Source organism: Venustampulla echinocandica (genome assembly GCF_003357145.1).
Source record: "Venustampulla echinocandica strain BP 5553 chromosome Unknown scaffold_4, whole genome shotgun sequence".
Lineage (NCBI taxonomy): Eukaryota > Fungi > Ascomycota > Leotiomycetes > Helotiales > Pleuroascaceae > Venustampulla > Venustampulla echinocandica.
In genome coordinates, this window is record NW_022474209.1 from 176,037 (window position 1) to 193,819 (window position 17,783).

The 17,783-nt window shown below is 49.4% G+C and overlaps 7 protein-coding genes across 7 annotated transcripts; 3 read left to right on the forward strand and 4 right to left on the reverse strand.

Moving 5' to 3' along the window:
• Nucleotides 1–91: 91 nt before the first annotated feature.
• On the forward strand, nucleotides 92–3,487 carry BP5553_06345 (putative KH protein; the record flags this gene model as incomplete). Its single annotated transcript, XM_032014968.1, has 4 exons — nucleotides 92–853; nucleotides 904–1,173; nucleotides 1,227–1,688; nucleotides 1,742–3,487. The coding sequence occupies 4 exons, from the start codon at nucleotides 92–94 to the stop codon at nucleotides 3,485–3,487; spliced, it is 3,240 nt and encodes a 1,079-aa protein (XP_031868389.1).
• A 1,265-nt stretch (nucleotides 3,488–4,752) lies between these two features.
• On the reverse strand, nucleotides 4,753–6,468 carry BP5553_06346 (uncharacterized protein; the record flags this gene model as incomplete). The annotated part of the gene is made up of 1 exon (XM_032014969.1): nucleotides 4,753–6,468. One exon carries the CDS (start codon nucleotides 6,466–6,468, stop codon nucleotides 4,753–4,755), a length of 1,716 nt encoding a protein of 571 aa, XP_031868390.1.
• Nucleotides 6,469–7,170: 702 nt separating this feature from the next.
• BP5553_06347 (p-loop containing nucleoside triphosphate hydrolase protein) lies at nucleotides 7,171–9,212 on the reverse strand (the record flags this gene model as incomplete). Its single annotated transcript, XM_032014970.1, has 2 exons — nucleotides 7,171–8,913; nucleotides 8,967–9,212. 2 exons carry the CDS (start codon nucleotides 9,210–9,212, stop codon nucleotides 7,171–7,173), a joined length of 1,989 nt encoding a protein of 662 aa, XP_031868391.1.
• A 387-nt stretch (nucleotides 9,213–9,599) lies between these two features.
• BP5553_06348 (uncharacterized protein) lies at nucleotides 9,600–11,735 on the forward strand (the record flags this gene model as incomplete). The annotated part of the gene is made up of 1 exon (XM_032014971.1): nucleotides 9,600–11,735. One exon carries the CDS (start codon nucleotides 9,600–9,602, stop codon nucleotides 11,733–11,735), a length of 2,136 nt encoding a protein of 711 aa, XP_031868392.1.
• A 393-nt stretch (nucleotides 11,736–12,128) lies between these two features.
• Nucleotides 12,129–14,391, reverse strand: BP5553_06349 (SWI complex-like protein; the record flags this gene model as incomplete). The annotated part of the gene is made up of 3 exons (XM_032014972.1): nucleotides 12,129–13,574; nucleotides 13,628–14,184; nucleotides 14,235–14,391. The coding sequence occupies 3 exons, from the start codon at nucleotides 14,389–14,391 to the stop codon at nucleotides 12,129–12,131; spliced, it is 2,160 nt and encodes a 719-aa protein (XP_031868393.1).
• Nucleotides 14,392–14,896: 505 nt separating this feature from the next.
• BP5553_06350 (Electron transfer flavoprotein subunit alpha, mitochondrial) lies at nucleotides 14,897–16,003 on the forward strand (the record flags this gene model as incomplete). The annotated part of the gene is made up of 2 exons (XM_032014973.1): nucleotides 14,897–15,202; nucleotides 15,260–16,003. 2 exons carry the CDS (start codon nucleotides 14,897–14,899, stop codon nucleotides 16,001–16,003), a joined length of 1,050 nt encoding a protein of 349 aa, XP_031868394.1.
• A 39-nt stretch (nucleotides 16,004–16,042) lies between these two features.
• BP5553_06351 (NADPH:adrenodoxin oxidoreductase, mitochondrial) lies at nucleotides 16,043–17,734 on the reverse strand (the record flags this gene model as incomplete). The annotated part of the gene is made up of 3 exons (XM_032014974.1): nucleotides 16,043–16,861; nucleotides 16,914–17,357; nucleotides 17,420–17,734. 3 exons carry the CDS (start codon nucleotides 17,732–17,734, stop codon nucleotides 16,043–16,045), a joined length of 1,578 nt encoding a protein of 525 aa, XP_031868395.1.
• Nucleotides 17,735–17,783: the final 49 nt, after the last annotated feature.

Here is a 17,783-nt window from a genome sequence, read left to right on the forward strand (position 1 = left end):
GTAGCTGGTCTCTCGCTACGTAGGAATTGTGTCCACTACGCAGTGCTCGCTGTCCACTAATTGTGCCAGGCGTGCAGTCCAGTCCCAGTCCATGATCAGTTCAGCTCAGCCCGGCCCTGCCCAGTTCTTCTGCTCCGGGTCTGCTGTACCGCTTATCCCTCCTCCCAGGCACGACGACATTTCCACCTCGACCTCTGCCGTGACCTCTGCCTCCATCACCGTTTCTCAACCGCCAAACCCGCCAAACCCGACATCCCCAATCCTCCTCCCTCGATCCTTAATTCTCGTCTTTCTCTCGCCCTCTGCACCCACCAGGCCGCGAGAGCCTCCTCGTCCCCCCAACATGAACAAATTAGCCAACATGCGGCATTGGTCAGAGAGGATGGGCCCTGGCTTTGGCATGTCAAGGCCGAACAACATGAATATGAATATGCCCGCCGTCAACCCCCAGCACAAGACCGCACCACACGGGGCTTCACCAATCCTCTCGCCCACCTCCGAGCAGTCTCACATCCACTACTCGTTCAACGTCCCCTTCGCCTCGGACCTCGCTGGCCCCAATACGGAGGATATCCTCTACGCTACGAATGGCGCCGTCCTGCGTTGGACGCACCCCGAAGACGCGCCTGACGATGTCCCCATCTACGAGCTCCCCGTCCACGCCCAGAACGTGACGAGTCTGAGGCAGCTCTGCAAAGACATCACCAACGGTCCGCTACCGATCGAGGCCCACGTCAAGTCCTCCGAGCCGAAACGGGTGAAGGGACAGGTCACAACCGTCTGTCTGTCGGGAAGTCCGGAGCTGGTGCACAAGAGTCGGGAGACGATTTTGAATGATACCCCCTTGGCGTTGGTAAGGCTGGGAAGATCGTACCGTATGGTTTGCGTGCTAATGGTTGGTAGCGGTGCGCGGTGGTCGATATTGACGGAGAGTTGGTTATTGATTCTGCGGCGACGGCTCTGAAGTCCCATGTGGTGGAACATCTCGATCAAATTTCTTCCTTCTGCGGAGTCGACATCTTCCTTCTCGGCCCAAAATTTGCATCGTTGTCCGATGGCTTAAATAGCAATGGGGACGCAGGTCGGGATCAGCGATGGAGGGTTGCAATCTACGGAGACATGGAGAGTGCGGAGCATGCAAAGACTAGAGTCTTGATCTTCATCGACAGACTGGTAAGTATTTGTGAGGACGGATTGGCTTTAATAGGCGCTGACAGCAGGATTAGCTTGGGCGTGTTGTCGATGGAACGATGCTCGAACTCTCCCTCCACACTGTCGTCTGCGGTCGTTCTCGCAAGAATATCAAGATTATCGAATCAGCAACGAATACGGCAATCTACTTCCCACCACCATTCTCACAGGTCTACAGATACTGTCCCGCTGGAGCTCAGAGGCGTAACCCAGAAGAGATCTTCATCACTGGCGATACACCACAGAATATTGCCATGGCCAAGCAGAAGATCCACGAATTGGTCAGCCGCACGAGGGTCTTCATGAAGGATGCGGTCGTTGCTGCTGCCAAGATCGATAGCATTCTGTTAAGCAGATTGGATAAGGTCCGCAAGATCATGGAAACGAATGGCACTTTCATTCAATTTCCGGCATTAGCTTCCCAACGCAACATGATCCGAATTCAAGGCGTGGAGGGACTTCACGTTGAGCGAACGGTTAGGGATATCATGTCTCTGGTAGGAAGTCCTAGACTAAGAAGTTCGGGGAATTATGCTAACATAAATTCAAGACTGGCCAATTTTACAGTGCGTCATGGTGGATTCAACAAGCCGAGACCATGCGTCTTCCTTCCCCGGCCGATATCCGAACGATGCTCTCCGACATCTGTGCAAACTCGGATGCCGATGTATCTTTCGATAAGCTAACCTTTTCCATCACCGGCTCTGATGATGCAGTGAAGGCAGCTTTGATGGTTATCTCCGAGATCAGATTCGTTACCAGGTCCCAGTACCAAATCAGAGTCAAGATTGAGCTAGCCAACGAGCACAAAGAATTCGTCAGCGGTAAGAAAAATGGCAAGATCAACAAAATCATGGGACAAAGCAGCGTTCAAATTATTTTCGATGGGTTCAACGAGTACAACTTCAATATCGACGTCTGCGCCGGCAATTACGATGCCATGAAATCAGGTTTAATGCTCGTTGAGCAGGAAATGCCAGCGTCAATCTCGTTCCATGTCCCGGATCAGTACCACAAGCGTATCATTGGCATTGGAGGCCAGCATATCCAGCGGATCATGAAGAAGCACTCTGTCTTCGTCAAATTTTCAAACGCCATGGACCGCGGCGGTGTTGGTCGAGAAGACGATGATATCAAGGTCGATAATGTCATCTGCCGTACGCCGGCTCGAAATGCTCAGAATTTGGAACTTGTCAAATCTGAAATCCTGGATATGGTCGATCGAGTCGATTCGGAGTTCACATCTCAGACGGTTAACGTAGACCGGCTCTACCACCGACAGCTCATTGCTCGTCTCGCCCAGCTGGAAGAGCTCGAGAAGAAGTGGAACTGCAAGATTATCTTTCCAAGCACGGAGCGAGCTAGCGACGACGTAACAGTCTCGGGACCGGAATGGCAAGTGCCTCACTGCGTCGACGAGTTCCTCGGCATGGTTCCGGATAACCACGACCTTGTCGTTGCCCGCACTGATGAGTTGATGAAGTTCCTCGAGTCACCACAGTTCAAAAATGACCTTGTTCCGAAGCTCAAAGCACAATATGTCGTCGAAGTTGAGGTCAAGGAGGATGAACCCGATGCTGAGGAAGATGGCGTCCCCAGTGTCACTTTACATTGGACCTTTACCCGAAATAACGCTGGCGGGGTCCGTGATGCCGTCGACTTCTTGACCACAAGTCTTGCTTCTGCTGGTATTGAACCCACGATTATCAAGGGCGCCATTCCCCGTCCAAAGTCTGACTCCTTCGAGGAGTCTCTCCAGTACTTCGACTCCAAGCTCCTTCAGCATGCTCCCGCCCCTGTTTCAACGGACTCGCCAACGAGATCCACTTTCACTGAAGACGTTGCCCGCGAGCGCAGTACCATCTTTGACAAGCTTCGCAAGCCAGGCAGCATGTCCTCGATCTCATCCTTCCTTGACCGTAGGAAGAATAGCTCCCATTCGGCTGCTGGATCGTTCTTCAAGAACGGTTCCAACAATGTCTCCAAGTCCTCGCTCATCTCGATCGAGTCTACACGCAGTTTCAACGCCGACCGTAACCCATGGAACGACAGTGGTGTCAATCTGACAGAGGATGATAATACACCTTGGCCAACCCGCCATTTCGGCAATGGTAACGGTAACGGCAATGGCAATGGTAACGGGAGCATCCATGACCATAAGCCCATCCAACTCCAACATCCCGGTGATGCAACCCCAAAACACATCATGAGGGCCTCGACTGACAGCGGTCGACCCTCCACATCTCATTCTACCAACTCAGGATACCCAGGCCCTATTGGACCACCGCGTTCTTAAATGATCAACTCTTATTTCCTCAAAATTTCCTAGAGTCACGGACATATACCCTGGCGCGCAATACCCCCCGATACCAACTTGTGATTTTTGCTGTTTGTTTTTCTCCTGGCATTGTTTCTGCTTGTTCTTGCGTGAGTCTGTTGATTTTTGTGCTGAGCTGCCTCCCAGTTCGAGAAGAAAAGTCAGATAAATGTGCTGCTGCGGCGTCGGTCTGGATTTCCCTTCGAGAGAAACCCCCCATGATTGATACAAAATATAGATAAACTGTCTTGTCAGTTTTTTATTCAAAGAAGAAAGGCTTAAGGGAATACCAATTTGAAATTTGGAACTTTGTTTATGGTGCTTGTAAGGCGTGGGAGAGAGGGGATATCTAACGTGAGCCCTCTTGTTGTTTTTTGCTGCTGCTGTTTTTTCCCGCGAACTTTCTACTCTCTCTACTCTTGTGCGTTTTCGATTCGTTTCCGATGTGGTGGCTGGTGATGTGAGGGAGTGATGGATGGGGGACGATTAGATTACTGGAGGTGGCTTGGAGCTTTGGCTTTGGATGGGTGGATGGGCATGGCTTAGGGATGAGTGTTGAGGGGTTAAGGAGTCGTTTGGTGTGGAATGGGATGGGATGGATTGATGGATGAATGGGAAATTCAATGGTGAAAAACTGATACTGATACTGATTGATATGTGGGTGCATATTATGATACCCATGCCATCATGTCCTGGGCAATACGAAAAGCTTTCTTTGAGAATTTGATGTTGAGGGATTTGAGTGTGAACGTGCAAGTATGTGAAGAAATAATGGCATCTGCCTTGCTAACTTTTTAGTCTCCTTCCCGTTTTTGTCATAATATGTTAGCCTCCCTGCTTACAGCTACCCCTTTACGGCCAGACGCCTGGCCTGGGGCGGCCTACCGGGACCACCTCATCTCCTTAGCTAACAGGCTATTACAGTTACTTCACCCCTTTCATGAAATACTATACTGACCACCGTCGTTCCCTCCGACAATTTATTACATTCTTTTTAAAAGTCTCCAAAGGCCAGAACAGCTGACGTGGTTTCAACGCCACCCTAGAAATACTGAGTATTCTGAATAAGAACAAAGCCCAGGCACTTACTAACCATGGCACTATCTTTACCTTGCACAACAAAACTAGGAATAAATTTAATTCTACATAGTATCAATGCTCTAATTCGTAATAGCCTGTATGTTCTAAGCTACCAGCACGTTTTCTATCGCTATGAAGTAGAGTCAATGAATGCATATTGTATCCTACAAGAAGAACGAAGTAATAGGTTTCGGACGCGGGGTTGAAGAAAACTCCTCGCTTTCCGCATATGCTTCCCGGTCAGCCTCAGCCTCAACATCATCCACATGAGCAGACGCACGCATGGCTGCCCAGTTCTGGAAAATATCAGGAATCGACTTCGCTCTCAGCAACGCCTGTTTCTGAAATAGCTCACTTTTAGCAGCATCGTCGATAGGAGGTCCGTAGTATTGCGGGATACCATCACGTCGGAGCATCTCCAATGCGGCATCTTTGTCCTTCTGTCCTTGCTCCTTGAAGAGCCTTTCCATAGTCGCTTGTAAGAACTGCTTCCGCACAGAAAGAGACGGGCCTTTTTTCTTGAGAAGCGTCTTTTTCTCCTCGGCTGTTTTGGTACGATGGCAATGCCGACATTTCCTCTCGGCGTCAGGGGCATTCTTGCCGCTGCGGCATTTCCACCATCCACCCCAATCGCGAGCATGTAGTGTAGACCACTGCTCACCCTTCGCGTGAAAGTGTAAATCCCATTCCGGCCCCGTTGGGTCCTTCTGATGATTGTATCCCTTCTCAACCTCCTCCACGAGGACAATCGAATTCAATAACTGGATATATATATCCCACGGATTCTTCGTAGTATTGGCAAACTCGCGAGGGAACCAGTCCGGCAGCTGGGAGAGACATGTATCTCTATCTGCGAGCGTGATGGGTGATCCTGGAATGATGTGAAATTGGCCGCACTTAGAGCACTTCTCCATGTCCCCGCCGCCATCCTCATTGTCGTTAATGTTCGAGATGAACTCCTCACGTTGCTCTTCTGGGGGGTACACAATCCCGCTAACTCCAGGCGTACCCATGACCCAGGTCACACGGTCGAATTTGATATCGTTGGCCAGTACCTCACCTCTAGTGACTGTTTCTTGGTCATCAAATGCGTCCTGGACCATCCCAACAACAAGGTCTTCGTGTAAATTTCTATTGCCTCCTTCGCGCACCAGATCATCACGGCTAGGCTGCCAGTCATAGTGCCGTACTTTAGACTCAAGACGGTGGTGCTGCTGCCATTTGTAGTGTAGCTTTGGATCGTGACCGTCACTATCAAGTGTGTAGGCTGCATTTGCAGGAGGTGGATAGCGCATCCATGGGAATCGCCCTTCGTGGATGGAATTCATATTGTTGTACATGAGTTTGTCGGGATTCACTTCGTGTTTGAAACCACGCTGAGGTTGCATCAAAAAGTCAGGTTCGTAGACATGATCTTGCTCGTAAGGAGACGCTTCAAGAGCTGCTAGGTTAGAGATTTGCGGTATGCTATCTAGTCTGATAGTGAGGGTGGTCAAAAGTGAGGGAGCCACAGACTTAGAAGCCTCAACAAGAAGTTCTTGGGGAGGAAGACCGCTGCCTATGGCAATGGTATCGTGTATATTGATCGGTGCGGTTCCTGGACGCAGCACCCCAATATCAATAGCAGGAGTATCTTCTTGCATGTTCAGACTAGTCTGTGGAGGCGAAAGTCCACTACCAACCGCAGTGGTGTCTTCCGACATGTTGTTCAAGGCTGTTTCCGGAAGTGGATCGCCAGTATCAATAACAATGGTACCTTCTGGGTTGTTGTCAGGAGTTGTTTCTGGAGGTGAAGCACTAATAGCAACGATCTCTTCTCGTATATTTTCCAGACTCGTTTCCAGAGGTAAAACACCACTGTCGTTATTATCTTCTTGCATGTTGTTTGGAGAGGTGTCCGCTTCGAGATAAAGGGCAGGAGATTCACATCCCTAGTACTGTAGATGAAGCTGTGAAGGTAGAAACGCGTTGAAGGTGGTATGAGCGTTAGCAGATGCTCGTTGTCGATAACGGAGACAGTCGCGTAGCAGTCTATCTTAGATGGCCAGAGAGTAGTTCAAGAAGCGTTGTTGACCTGCTTGAATGCGACGCGTTGAGGATACGAGCAAGAGAGAGCTGAGATGCTCTGTCCTGGAAGTGAATATGCTCAGGCGGTGACGCCGTAACCGGAGGTCGGTTGGAGGAAGAACAGTCCGTATTTCGCAGACATATGTGAGTTGCAGCTGCCTTACCGCAGCAGCTAGTTATTATGGAAAGAGCTATTCTTCCATTTTTAACCCCTTTTAACTATTGGGTCCTTGACTGCCCATTATTTGGGCAGCCGCCTGAAATATATCTTGGGGAGCTCTACCCCTTTAAATTGAAGCAGCCTCTAGATAATGCCCACATCTTGAAGGAATTTAAACAAATGCTACTTTTCATGGTCGTGAATATAGAACTCCGAATACTCATAAGAAACCACTTGAAATTTGAACAGATCATTGAATTGGTTGACAAATAAAGCAGAGGATAAAAAGAAATACATGGGTATCGCCAAAAAGAACCAAACACCTAATCGTACAGGATAAGATCTCGCTGGCCTTTTATTCAGCTAGAAGAGGCCCAACGCTAACCTTTTCCCTTTCCTTTAGCTCCTGTTCCTGCTCTAATTTTAGCCTCACACGATTCTGTTTCCGCCTCTTCGCTTGCATGGTTGCGAATCTCCCACGAGCACCATGCTTAATCTTTGTGATCATATCGACAGCCTGCCCCTTAGTGAGCGAGTCAGCAGTCAATTGATCTGTTTTAAGTCTTAGTTTGTTCAAAAAGTTAAGTTGTCCTTCTGTCGCTGGCTTATTACGCCAAGGCTGCATCTTTGAAATAATAGTATAGGGGTATTTCTGCGATGCATAGGTATCTGCGGCATGAAGCGCAGCGATGAACGTAGCTGCACTAGCGATCTGGCGGGGTTTCCCAAAAGGAACCTCCGCATCGGTAAGTTTGAGGCTTAGTGTTTCGTGGACGACGTATTGATCATCGCTGGAGTCGTCGTCGCTGTCACTAAGCTTATCTAGGTTCAAGAACGAGCCGTTCGAGTGCGATAGGATATATCGGTCAGGGCCAACACAGACCCATCCATGCGGTGACACAGCCCTGATGTATTTCTCTCCAGATGTGTCCTTGATCAAGTCAAATACAGAGTCATAATCAGTGAAGACTACCCTGTCTGTGAGAGGCTTTGATGAAGCTGCCGTGTCGTAATTCCCATCATCTACGCTTTCTCTTTCCTTCCTCTCTTTACGGCGCATCATATCACTAGGGCTCACCCCCTCGACGAGCTCGGACGGATCAAGGCCAAAGAGAGTAGGGGTCGTTACTATTCCACCTGCCAAACTCGCAACCATATCTATGATATGACAGTTTTTCTTCCCGGGATGCAGCCTCATCCCTCGGCCGATCATTTGGACAAGGAGATTTCGTGATCTTGTGGGACGTGCTAGTAGGACGCAGTCGATATTTGGTATGTCGGTTCCCTCGGTAAATACTCCACAATTCACAAGGACCGGAAACTCGCCCTTTTTGAAGGAGTCTAGTCGTACGCTTCGCTCGAGCTTTGGGGTCTCGCCAGTGATGAAGCGAGCATCGATGCCCTGCTTTCGAAACGCATTTGTCAACCCTTCCACATGAGCAAGATCGACACAAAATGTCAATGTTGACTTTCTTCCTTGTGCTTTAGCAAGCCAGCTGCCAACTGTAATCTTGTTGATCTCGTCGGTGTTAACTATTCCCGAAAGCTCCGATGGATGGAAGTCGCCATTCGCCCCCTTCCCGACCTTTGATAGATCCGCCTTGGAATGCACGGTGGTGAAATTAACATCCGCAAGCCATTTGTCTCCGATCATGTCAATATAATCCTTGTGGTATACAATCTGATCGATAGCAGCGCCCAATCTCAACCCGTCAAATCGTGATAGGGTGGCCGAAACGCCAACAAGAGCAGGCGAGTCTGGTTGTTTTTTCGATAGTCCAAAATATTCCATTGCCTTTAGATAACCTGCGGATACAATATGATGTGCTTCATCAACAAGGACGAGCTTGAACCGCTTCGGGTTAAATTTCAATATTCGATCACCAGACAAAATGCTTTGTATGCTAGCGACAGTGATATCGGCTGATCCGCTTGCGTGCATTGACGACATTTCGACCTCAATCTTCTTCATAGGATATGCATCTTTGCAATGTCGAGCAGCCTGTTCGACAAGCTCTTTTCGATGAGCAAGAATCAGTGTTTGGTCTGCTAGTTCGGTATGGGGCTTGACGCGATCAATAAGTTGGGTAAAGATGACCTAGGGAGTTCTTAGCAAATCGGTCTCACTCGGATTGAAGGGAATAAACATACTGTTTTCCCACTTCCAGTTGCCAATGAGATCCCCAACCGTTTATGCCCTTGATCAAGGTGAGTAAGTACCGCTTGGATGCATTCTTCTTGGTATTCGCGGAGACGAATCTTGATGGGTGGCGCTTCCTCGGGGGCGATGCCTGGAAGGCTGGTAGATGCTTTGGCATATTGCCGAAATGTTGCGGTTCGAGAACGAAGCTTCCAAGCTGACAAAGGGAACCTCCATCCTCTCGATACTGGGAGCATACTGTGTGCAATTCATGAGTTAGATGTAGTCTGGTCAAGATTGTCGTCGCCAATTCCCTTTTTCGGCTCGTTATCATAAGCGAATTTAGATTTAGACGCGCCCCTTGCGCCTGCCGAGCCTGCGAATCTGAACCTGGGATTTTTTCTCCGGCGCGTTTATCGTCCTTTAGAATGTTATATTACCTGTCAGCACTTTTGTGAAGTCTTGCATCGAGAACCCAATGTCAAAACTCCGTTATATTCACTGAAATTCTGGTTTTGTCGGACGTCCAACTTCGGGGCTCGTCAAATGCATCTTTTCAATCTGGTCCCAAGCAAGAATTATGTGCAAAGCCATACAGCTGCGGATAGGTCACAGAGTTGGTCTGAAGCGAAGGAGTAGGCAGAATGAGGGACGATGAGGACGCCGATTTTTGGGGAGAAGCTGCCCCAATTTTAGATGAAGATTCTGGATCTGCATTTGAACTGTCTGAGAGTGAACAACGCATATCCTCTGAGAGGAAAAGGGGCCTACATGCTTCCAACTCAAGAAGAGACAGGAACAACAGCTCGCCATTTGAGAGGAAAAGACGTTCTCGCGCTTCCGGCCCGAGAAGGCCCAGAAGCAACATTTCGCCTCAGTCACAAGACGTGGATGAACAGAGCAGTGAAGATATGCGGCAATGGGCAGCAGATTCTCAAGCATCCCAATCTCCCAGTGACCTAGAAAATCCAGAAAGGTCTTCCCGGAAAAGGAGACGAGTGGAGTCCGCAACTGAGATTAGAGCCAAGCGGGTAAAGAACCACATCGCTGAATACCGGGACCTCCTCAACTCTGATATCCACGACGCTGCAACAAGAATACTCCATGAAAACAAGGTTCCGCTTCCACAGAGCCAGATTGGAGCTGTGATATGGACCTCAGCGGAGAAGGAGTTATTTTTTTCTGCTTTATCGCGTTTGGGGAAGAGTGATTTGCGTGGTATTGCTGAGCGGATAGGGACCAAGTCGGAAGTTGAAGTGCATGATTATATTCGGCTTCTGGATGAAGCAGTTATAGAACGCAGGGACCAGGACACTCGAAATTTCTCGCTTGGGGATATCCCGCCGGCACTGGAGATCAGTGAAACATGCTGTTTTCTTCTGGAAAACGCTGGCGATGGCCTGGCGTCTCGTCAGGAGCAGCACGAAGAAGAGAAAGAGATGGCTAAATGGGGAGATGGGTGGCTTGTAACGGAAGCTGTCAGCCGTCGGTTGGGCAGACTCAAAGGCGACGGAGAAGGCGACGAAGCCATCGCTGAGGTTCTCCCAGCAGCCAACCTGTTCAATCTCAGCTGTTGGTTGGAATTATCAACAAAAATATTTATGAACCCGGCTGCCCCTTATGAGGATGGTAACTGGCGAAACTTGGTTCAGAATGGAGAGAGGCCAGCTGTGCGAGCTACAGCATTCGAAGACTTTCACTCTCTTGCAGTGAGTATCACGAAACGGCTTATTTCGACTGTGCTATTCTGCACAATGTCAAGGCTCCGAGCTACGTCTGCTAAGAAAACGAAACATGCACATGTCAATCCGAAGGATGTCGAAGCTGCATTGCATATTCTCGGTATGAAGACAGATAGCCAGGAGTTTTGGAGGAAATGCGCCAGGAGATGCCACTTGCGGGTTGTGGACGATGAATGGCCAGACGAAGATATATACACGCCAATGACATATGATGAGGTCGAAGAGGCGTTGGAACCTACACAGCTCTCGCGATCTCGCTCGGTCTCACAATCCGCAAACCATCCTCCGCAATCTTCGTCAAGCTCCTCAGAGTCAGAGCTCCTCGTCTCGGATAATGAATCCCTTCTCAGCGACGACGGCGATGCTGACTTAGCCGCCTCCGACCTATCGGACAGCTCCCGTACCCCCCGCATTGAAACCAGCCCAAGGCCAGAACTGGCCATAAATGCGGCGGAGCACGCCCAAGACCAGTACCTAGAGACAATAGACCTGCATGTTAGCCAGGCCGAAGAATCGCGCTTATGGGAACTATTAGGGGAAGCACCACCCTTTGACATCAAACCCGAGCCCCCCGACGAGTTGGAAAGACTTAAGATGAGTAAGAACAGAATAGATGATGAAGGGGATTGGAGACAGCATACGGAGTATTGCAGCGAATGGGAGCTTTTCGAGAGGCCTGTTCCGGAGAAGAATTTTGAGAAGGCTAAGAGGAAGATGATGAGAAGAGGGGAACGGGGAGGTACAGGTGAGAGAGTGGAGGGTGACAGTAGCGACTCAGATATTGAAGAGATTGAGGGGACTGAACACGATGACCAGAGCGAAGTAGAGGAATATGAAGAAGAATATGAGGATGAGAATGAGGACGAGGACGATATTATGGTGGAGAATGATGGTATTGAGGAGTTGCAGGACGAGGTTTTCGGCCCTGATCCGACCCGGTTCCTAGTTGGGGACGACGAGAGAACATCTCATCTTAGAGAATCCCCTCTGGTCTCTCAAACTTTAGGGGACGGAATTAAAATTGAAATGGAAGATTAATAATGACTATAGCCCGTTAGCCTACTCGCCTGAGTTCCTTAGCTCTAAATATCTCCAATTCACTGAGGGTTTTCGAGTTCCAACGGAAATTCCGGAGACATTGTTACTATAGAATTAGGAATGCCGCTTTCTTGATGAGAGTGCAGGTTCAATGATCACGCCCAGAGTTCAATAGTACAGCTTAATTCATTCTAAATGATTCGTGAATTTCTACCAATACAGAGAAATCGAGGAAGTCATTATTAGTCCCCTAGACTTCTGACCGAAATAGTGAGGCTTGCAAAATACATATATGCGAAACACCGCAATTTTCGCGTGTCCCCTGAACAATCCAGATCAACCCCCCAATACGCCTGATTACACTGACTGCTCCTTACCCATTCTCACAAACACTCAAATATCGTAACTCTTTATTTGACCCTCGGCACTGGGCGGTTGGACATTGCTAGCTGTTGGAGTGGCACCCTGGAATGTCAATTTCTCCCCTTCTTGCACGATGTCCTGAGCCATCTGGATTCCTTGTTCACCCTCGGTTGCAGCAGCAGTCTTCAAGCCTTCCTGCACATCCCGGATACGCTTCTTGAACGCTAAGCGGTCGAGGAAAAGCTGTTGCCGACCACGTTCTAGTTCCCGGCGCTCTGTATTCAAAATCTGCTCCATTTCATTGAACTGCTTGAGCTTCAATTCCATCTTCATCAGGGTAGCGTTTACGGCCGCGGAAACAAGGCGAGTCATTTCTCTTTCCTCATGTGACGCAAGGCCGCCGGATCGTGCGGCAACAGTAGCAAGCGGAACAGTGGCTAACCCGCTCAAAGTCTGGGTGGTGGTGGTCGTCGTGGTAGTAGTAGTGGTTTCGCGTCTGACGTCGATTTCCATAGAGTCCGAGTCCTGCTTCTCCTCCTTCTCCTTACCCTTGTCCGCCGATTTAGGTTTCTCCAGTTGCTCGCGCAAGCTTTGTTTCATAGCGTCGACAGTCTTGTTCGCAGCAGCCGCGGTCACGCTTGGCTCAGTGAGACCAGCGAGGAATCCAATGACGGACATGACGGGATTATCTGCTTGGCTAAAGGGAAGATGGCCCTGTTGCGAACCCAGCATACTGATTCCAGTCGACCGGTTAACAGGTTCGGCATCGAGATACTTGTCCTCAATCTCAAACTGCAGGAACTTCACAACACACTCCTCCTTGGTTCGTGTACCAACATACTCTGCAACTTCTTCCCAATTCTCATCGTATCGCTCCAAGGCTTCAAGAAGTCGAAGTACCTCCCCGTCATCCCAAGGCGCATCTCTATCAGGAATAGCTGAGTATGTCGGGTTTTCGATCTTGACATAATAAATTTGCTGATGATTTTGTGGCATTCGTCCTTCTGCGAAGCAGTTGGGGCAGAGATCATATTTGATTTTGTTGCCAGTAGTTGTTGCGGAATCAGCATGCGAGTTGTGATAATGAACACGGGTGCAGTCGATACCGCAGGAAAAGCAGTTGATTTTTGAGATGGGAGGTTTGACGATATCCTCGATAGCCTTCGGGGTCCCTTCAGATGTTCCATTGGTAGTGGGAGCATCGCCATTGGGTTGCTTCTCTGTTGGCTTGGCGTTGAGTTTGGCTTCTCTCGCAGTAGGCTCATAGATATTCCGTCCGATTTCGAGGTTCAAGTCTGATTTTGGTGCTGAAGCAGCGGTAGCCTTTTTATCAGTTTCTGCATTCTTCTTCCCCTCAATGACAACAGGATCGGACGCGGGTTGCCAGGGCTGAAGGCCACGAGGAGTATCACATATGACCTTGAAGTGACCGGTGAAGGGCGGGCCCACGTTTGAAGGTCTTTGATCGGCATCAACCTGAGAAAATAGTTAGAGAATTGGACCGGGTAGCAGTATATATATCGACTCACCTGATAGTTGATCAAGCCCCATTGTTCCAGGAAAGCATGCACCCGCATAATCGCGCAAACGTCACCCGCAAGGTTTCTCCGACAAGCTGTTACCGTAAGATATTCAATCGGATTAAGGCGGTATGTATTGATCATGAAGTCGCGGTAATCTTTGTAAACTGCGGGAGTCTTGCTTCGGTTTCTATTATTGAAGAATTCAGGTAGTGCCTTCCGCTCAATATTATGGATCTTGTGCATATCGAACCAAGTGCTGTAACTTGGAAGAATAATAGAGTGCGTTTGTGAGATGAGGTGCTCCCGGGCGGAGGATTCGATAGAAGCTTTCGTCTTCTCTACCTGTTCTTCAGCTGTGGCAGCTGTCCCATCGGCGCCCGGCTCCTGACTGTCCTTCGCTTCAGTCATCTCTTCATCTTTTGGGGCATCTCCTCCATGAGGTGCACTTGGGGCGTCGAGGGGATTGTCAGAGACAACAGCGGGGGTCGAGTCTGCTGGGTCGTTCTTGACGGCAGGCGCAGCTGCGGATTCAGCGTCTCCTTCTGCCATAGTGACATCGGCGGCTGGAAACTTTCAGCAAAGTATAATTACACACTATGGGTAGGAACCATACCTTCAGTTTCTTGCCCGGCCAGGCCAGAGCTACTGGTACCATCTTGGCCTGAAGGCGAGGCAGTCTCTCCCTGTAGCGGTGGTTGCGCAAGGATGGAATTGCTACCAGGAGTGGCAGCACCGGCCTCGGCGCCAAAGTTCAATGAATCGTCCTCCATGTCGCTCTCTATATTCTGCGATTCCAAACAATGGGTGTTGTCGCGAACTGTCCGCCCCTGTTATTCTGGACACTCTGTGTCGCCCGTGAATGCGCAAGAAAACCTCAGATTCACAAACGAGGTGCAGAATGCCTCATGCGCGTTGACTGTGGTCAAAATATCTGCATGCGCTTGTCCTGGATTGAAATGCGATGGAGCTGTTGATGATTTCGCAACCTCGGCGCGTGGGTTGGATTGACGATGGTTTTTTGTACGTCGCGACAGCTTTCAAGCGCGAATCGAGAGGACGAAACAGACCTCAGCTATGGCGAGAGTCACGTGATGAATATATGGGTGCCTGATATATTATTTATGCCCAAGGCATAAACTCCCATGGATAGCCCCGGCTTAGGTAACCCTCCGCTTTGCTCCGTACCTCGGATGCCAGTCGACGATTTACTCAACTCGAGGCTCTTAAGCTGGAGGCGTGCTTGAACTCCCCACGTAACGACCATCCGCAGCCAAGATGATTCCACGAATAAGCCATTCGGTTTTACGCCAGACGCGCGCTCAATTACGATCGAAGAATGGCCCAACTCCCGTTGCATCGCTGTCCGCTCTTGCTCGACTGCTGTCATCATTAGCTGTTCTCGAGCAGAAGGATGGCAAACTCAACCACAGTTCTCTCGGTGCAGTGACTGCAGCGCTGAAGTTGGGTGGATCGATTACTGGGTTCGTTGCCGGCGGGAATATAAAGGCGGTAGCAGAGGAAGCAGCAAAAGTTAAAGGACTTGAGAAGATAATTGCGGTAGACAATGCTGCGTATGATAAGGTATGGACTGTCTCCGAAAGTGGTTATTGGATTGTATAAACTGACATTTATTTCCAGGGACTGCCAGAGAACTATGCCCCGTTACTTGCAGAGAACATTAAGAAGGGTGGCTTCACACATGTCATTGCGGGCCATACTGCGTTTGGAAAGGGTCTCCTGCCCCGCGTTGCGGCGTTACTTGATGTCCAACAGATATCAGACATCACAGCGATTGAGGACGAGAAGACCTTTGTACGCCCTATTTATGCCGGAAATGCAATTGCCACCGTCGAATCGTCCGATGAGATCAAGGTCATTACAATTAGAGGAACCGCGTTCCCAGCAGCTGAGGCGGAAGGTGGATCCGCATCAATCGAAGATGGAGTGGACCCCAAGGCAGCATGCCCTACCGAATGGGTCTCAGAAGACCTTGCAAAGTCAGACAGACCTGATCTGGCGACAGCGGGCAAGGTTGTATCTGGTGGCCGGGGATTAAAGTCTAAGGAGGAATTCGACCGCATCATGCTGCCGTTAGCAGATGCCCTGGGAGCGGCGGTTGGTGCTTCAAGAGCAGCAGTGGACAGCGGCTATGCGGACAACAGTCTTCAAGTGGGGCAGACTGGAAAAGTGGTAGCCCCTCAATTATATCTGTGTGCGGGCATTTCAGGAGCTATCCAACATTTGGCCGGCATGAAGGACAGCAAGGTCATTGCCGCGATCAACAAGGATGCTGATGCGCCTATTTTCCAAGTTGCTGATGTTGGGCTGGTGGGAGATCTGTTTGAAAAGGTACCAGAACTTACTGAGAAGCTTAAACAGTAATCTATACATGTACCAATATATCTAAAACTTTACATCCTTCTAGTCAAGTACGGATAGCATGTCAGCTATCTTTGTGAACTTCTCTCGTTCTTTTCCAGCCTTGCGACCCCTTTCTTTTTCCACCGCATCAATCTTTTTCCAATCCTCCCAGCTAACCCGCCTACATCCCCTTTTGGCCGCTTCCTCCTTGACCCCTTCCCATCCCTGACCACTTCCATTCCCAGAATTAAGAAACGGAACTTGAGAGTACCAGTCCTCTTGGATTGAATCCGCCGTTGAGAACGCATCTTCCATGGTGCCTGCAATAACACCTGTTGGGCCCCTCTTCACCCATCCAGCACAGTACATGCCTGGTAAGTTCTTCCCAGTATTAGACTCTGACCAACCGCTATTCTCGTCCATGACACGCCCCAGATGATCGTTGGGTATTACCCCCAAACGATCATTAAAAGGTATTCCTAAACTCTCGAAACCCGGAAGAGCTTCTGACTTGTAACCTATTGATCGGAAAGCCAACGATGAAGGAATGTCAATCACTTCACCGGTGCCCACAGCTTTAGCGGTAGGCTCAAAGGGGCCGGGGCTTAAAGAAGTCTTCTCGAAGGACATGCCGCCCAACTGATCTGGGAATTCTCTGCCCGGATTGAAAGACCTTGGTGACATGCAGAAGTCTAGAGACCAGGATTTGGGAGCTGTAGAAACTGAAGCAACACCACCCTTTTTCAAAACTTCCATGATCCGCCGGGGCGGTCGTGGTAATTTAGAAATATCTTCTGGTATTAATGACATATCCACAGGGTGGAATGCCACAGAAGGTAGTTTGACTAGTTCACGTACCTCCTTGATCGTGAACGCCGCCTATATCACGTCGTTAGCATTATGGGTGTAAAAAGGGAACTTGGGGACAAACTTGTAAGGGGCCTCTTCTCCCAACGACCCTCACCCTCTTTACCTTGCTCTTCGCTAGAGTCTCAATCGCCTGCTCCGTAATATCGCTGGACCGTAGGATATCTACATCCTGCAACAGAATCCTAGCCACATCCATAGCAACATTTCCCTGTCCAATAACCACAGCCTCATCTACCTGTGTAAGGTCTGGTGCCAAGTCGGAGTATTCTGGAAGACCATTATACCATCCAACAAACGCGCGGGCGGAATATATGCCTTTCAGCGTATCTTCTCCCGGGATATTTAGAGTTCTATCTTTAGATGCTCCATATGCAAATAAAACGGCGTCGTAATGTGGCAGGAGAGCCTCTAGGGGAAGTGCGCCATCATAATGTCCAATAGGGATATTCCCTACAAAGTTAAACCTGGGAGATTCGGCAACTTCCTCGAACTTTTCCTGGCAGTTCTATGGGAAATGTGTGAGCTTTAACTCAATCCTGGCAACATTTCAAGTAGTATGACTCTTACCTTTACTTCAGGGTGATCCGGAGCGACGCCAAATCGCACCAATCCAAATGGCACAGGCAAATGCTCGTACATATCAACGACCGAACTCTCAATCTTGGACATGACCTTGTAGGAGGTGTAGAACCCGGCAGGGCCGGAGCCAATAACTGCCATTCGGAAAGGCCGCCCATCCTGAGCATGAGGTTTCGCAGTATATGCTCGCCGTTGTATTCCAAGATGTGTAGACGTAGTGCTAGGTGCCGAGTAAGCATAAGTGTATTGCCTGAGTGCTCCAGCACATTGCCTGCAAGTCCATGGTCTCGTAATCTTTAGCATTGTTCTGTTGCCCGCGTTATACAACGTCATCGAAACTTTTCGGAGGTTG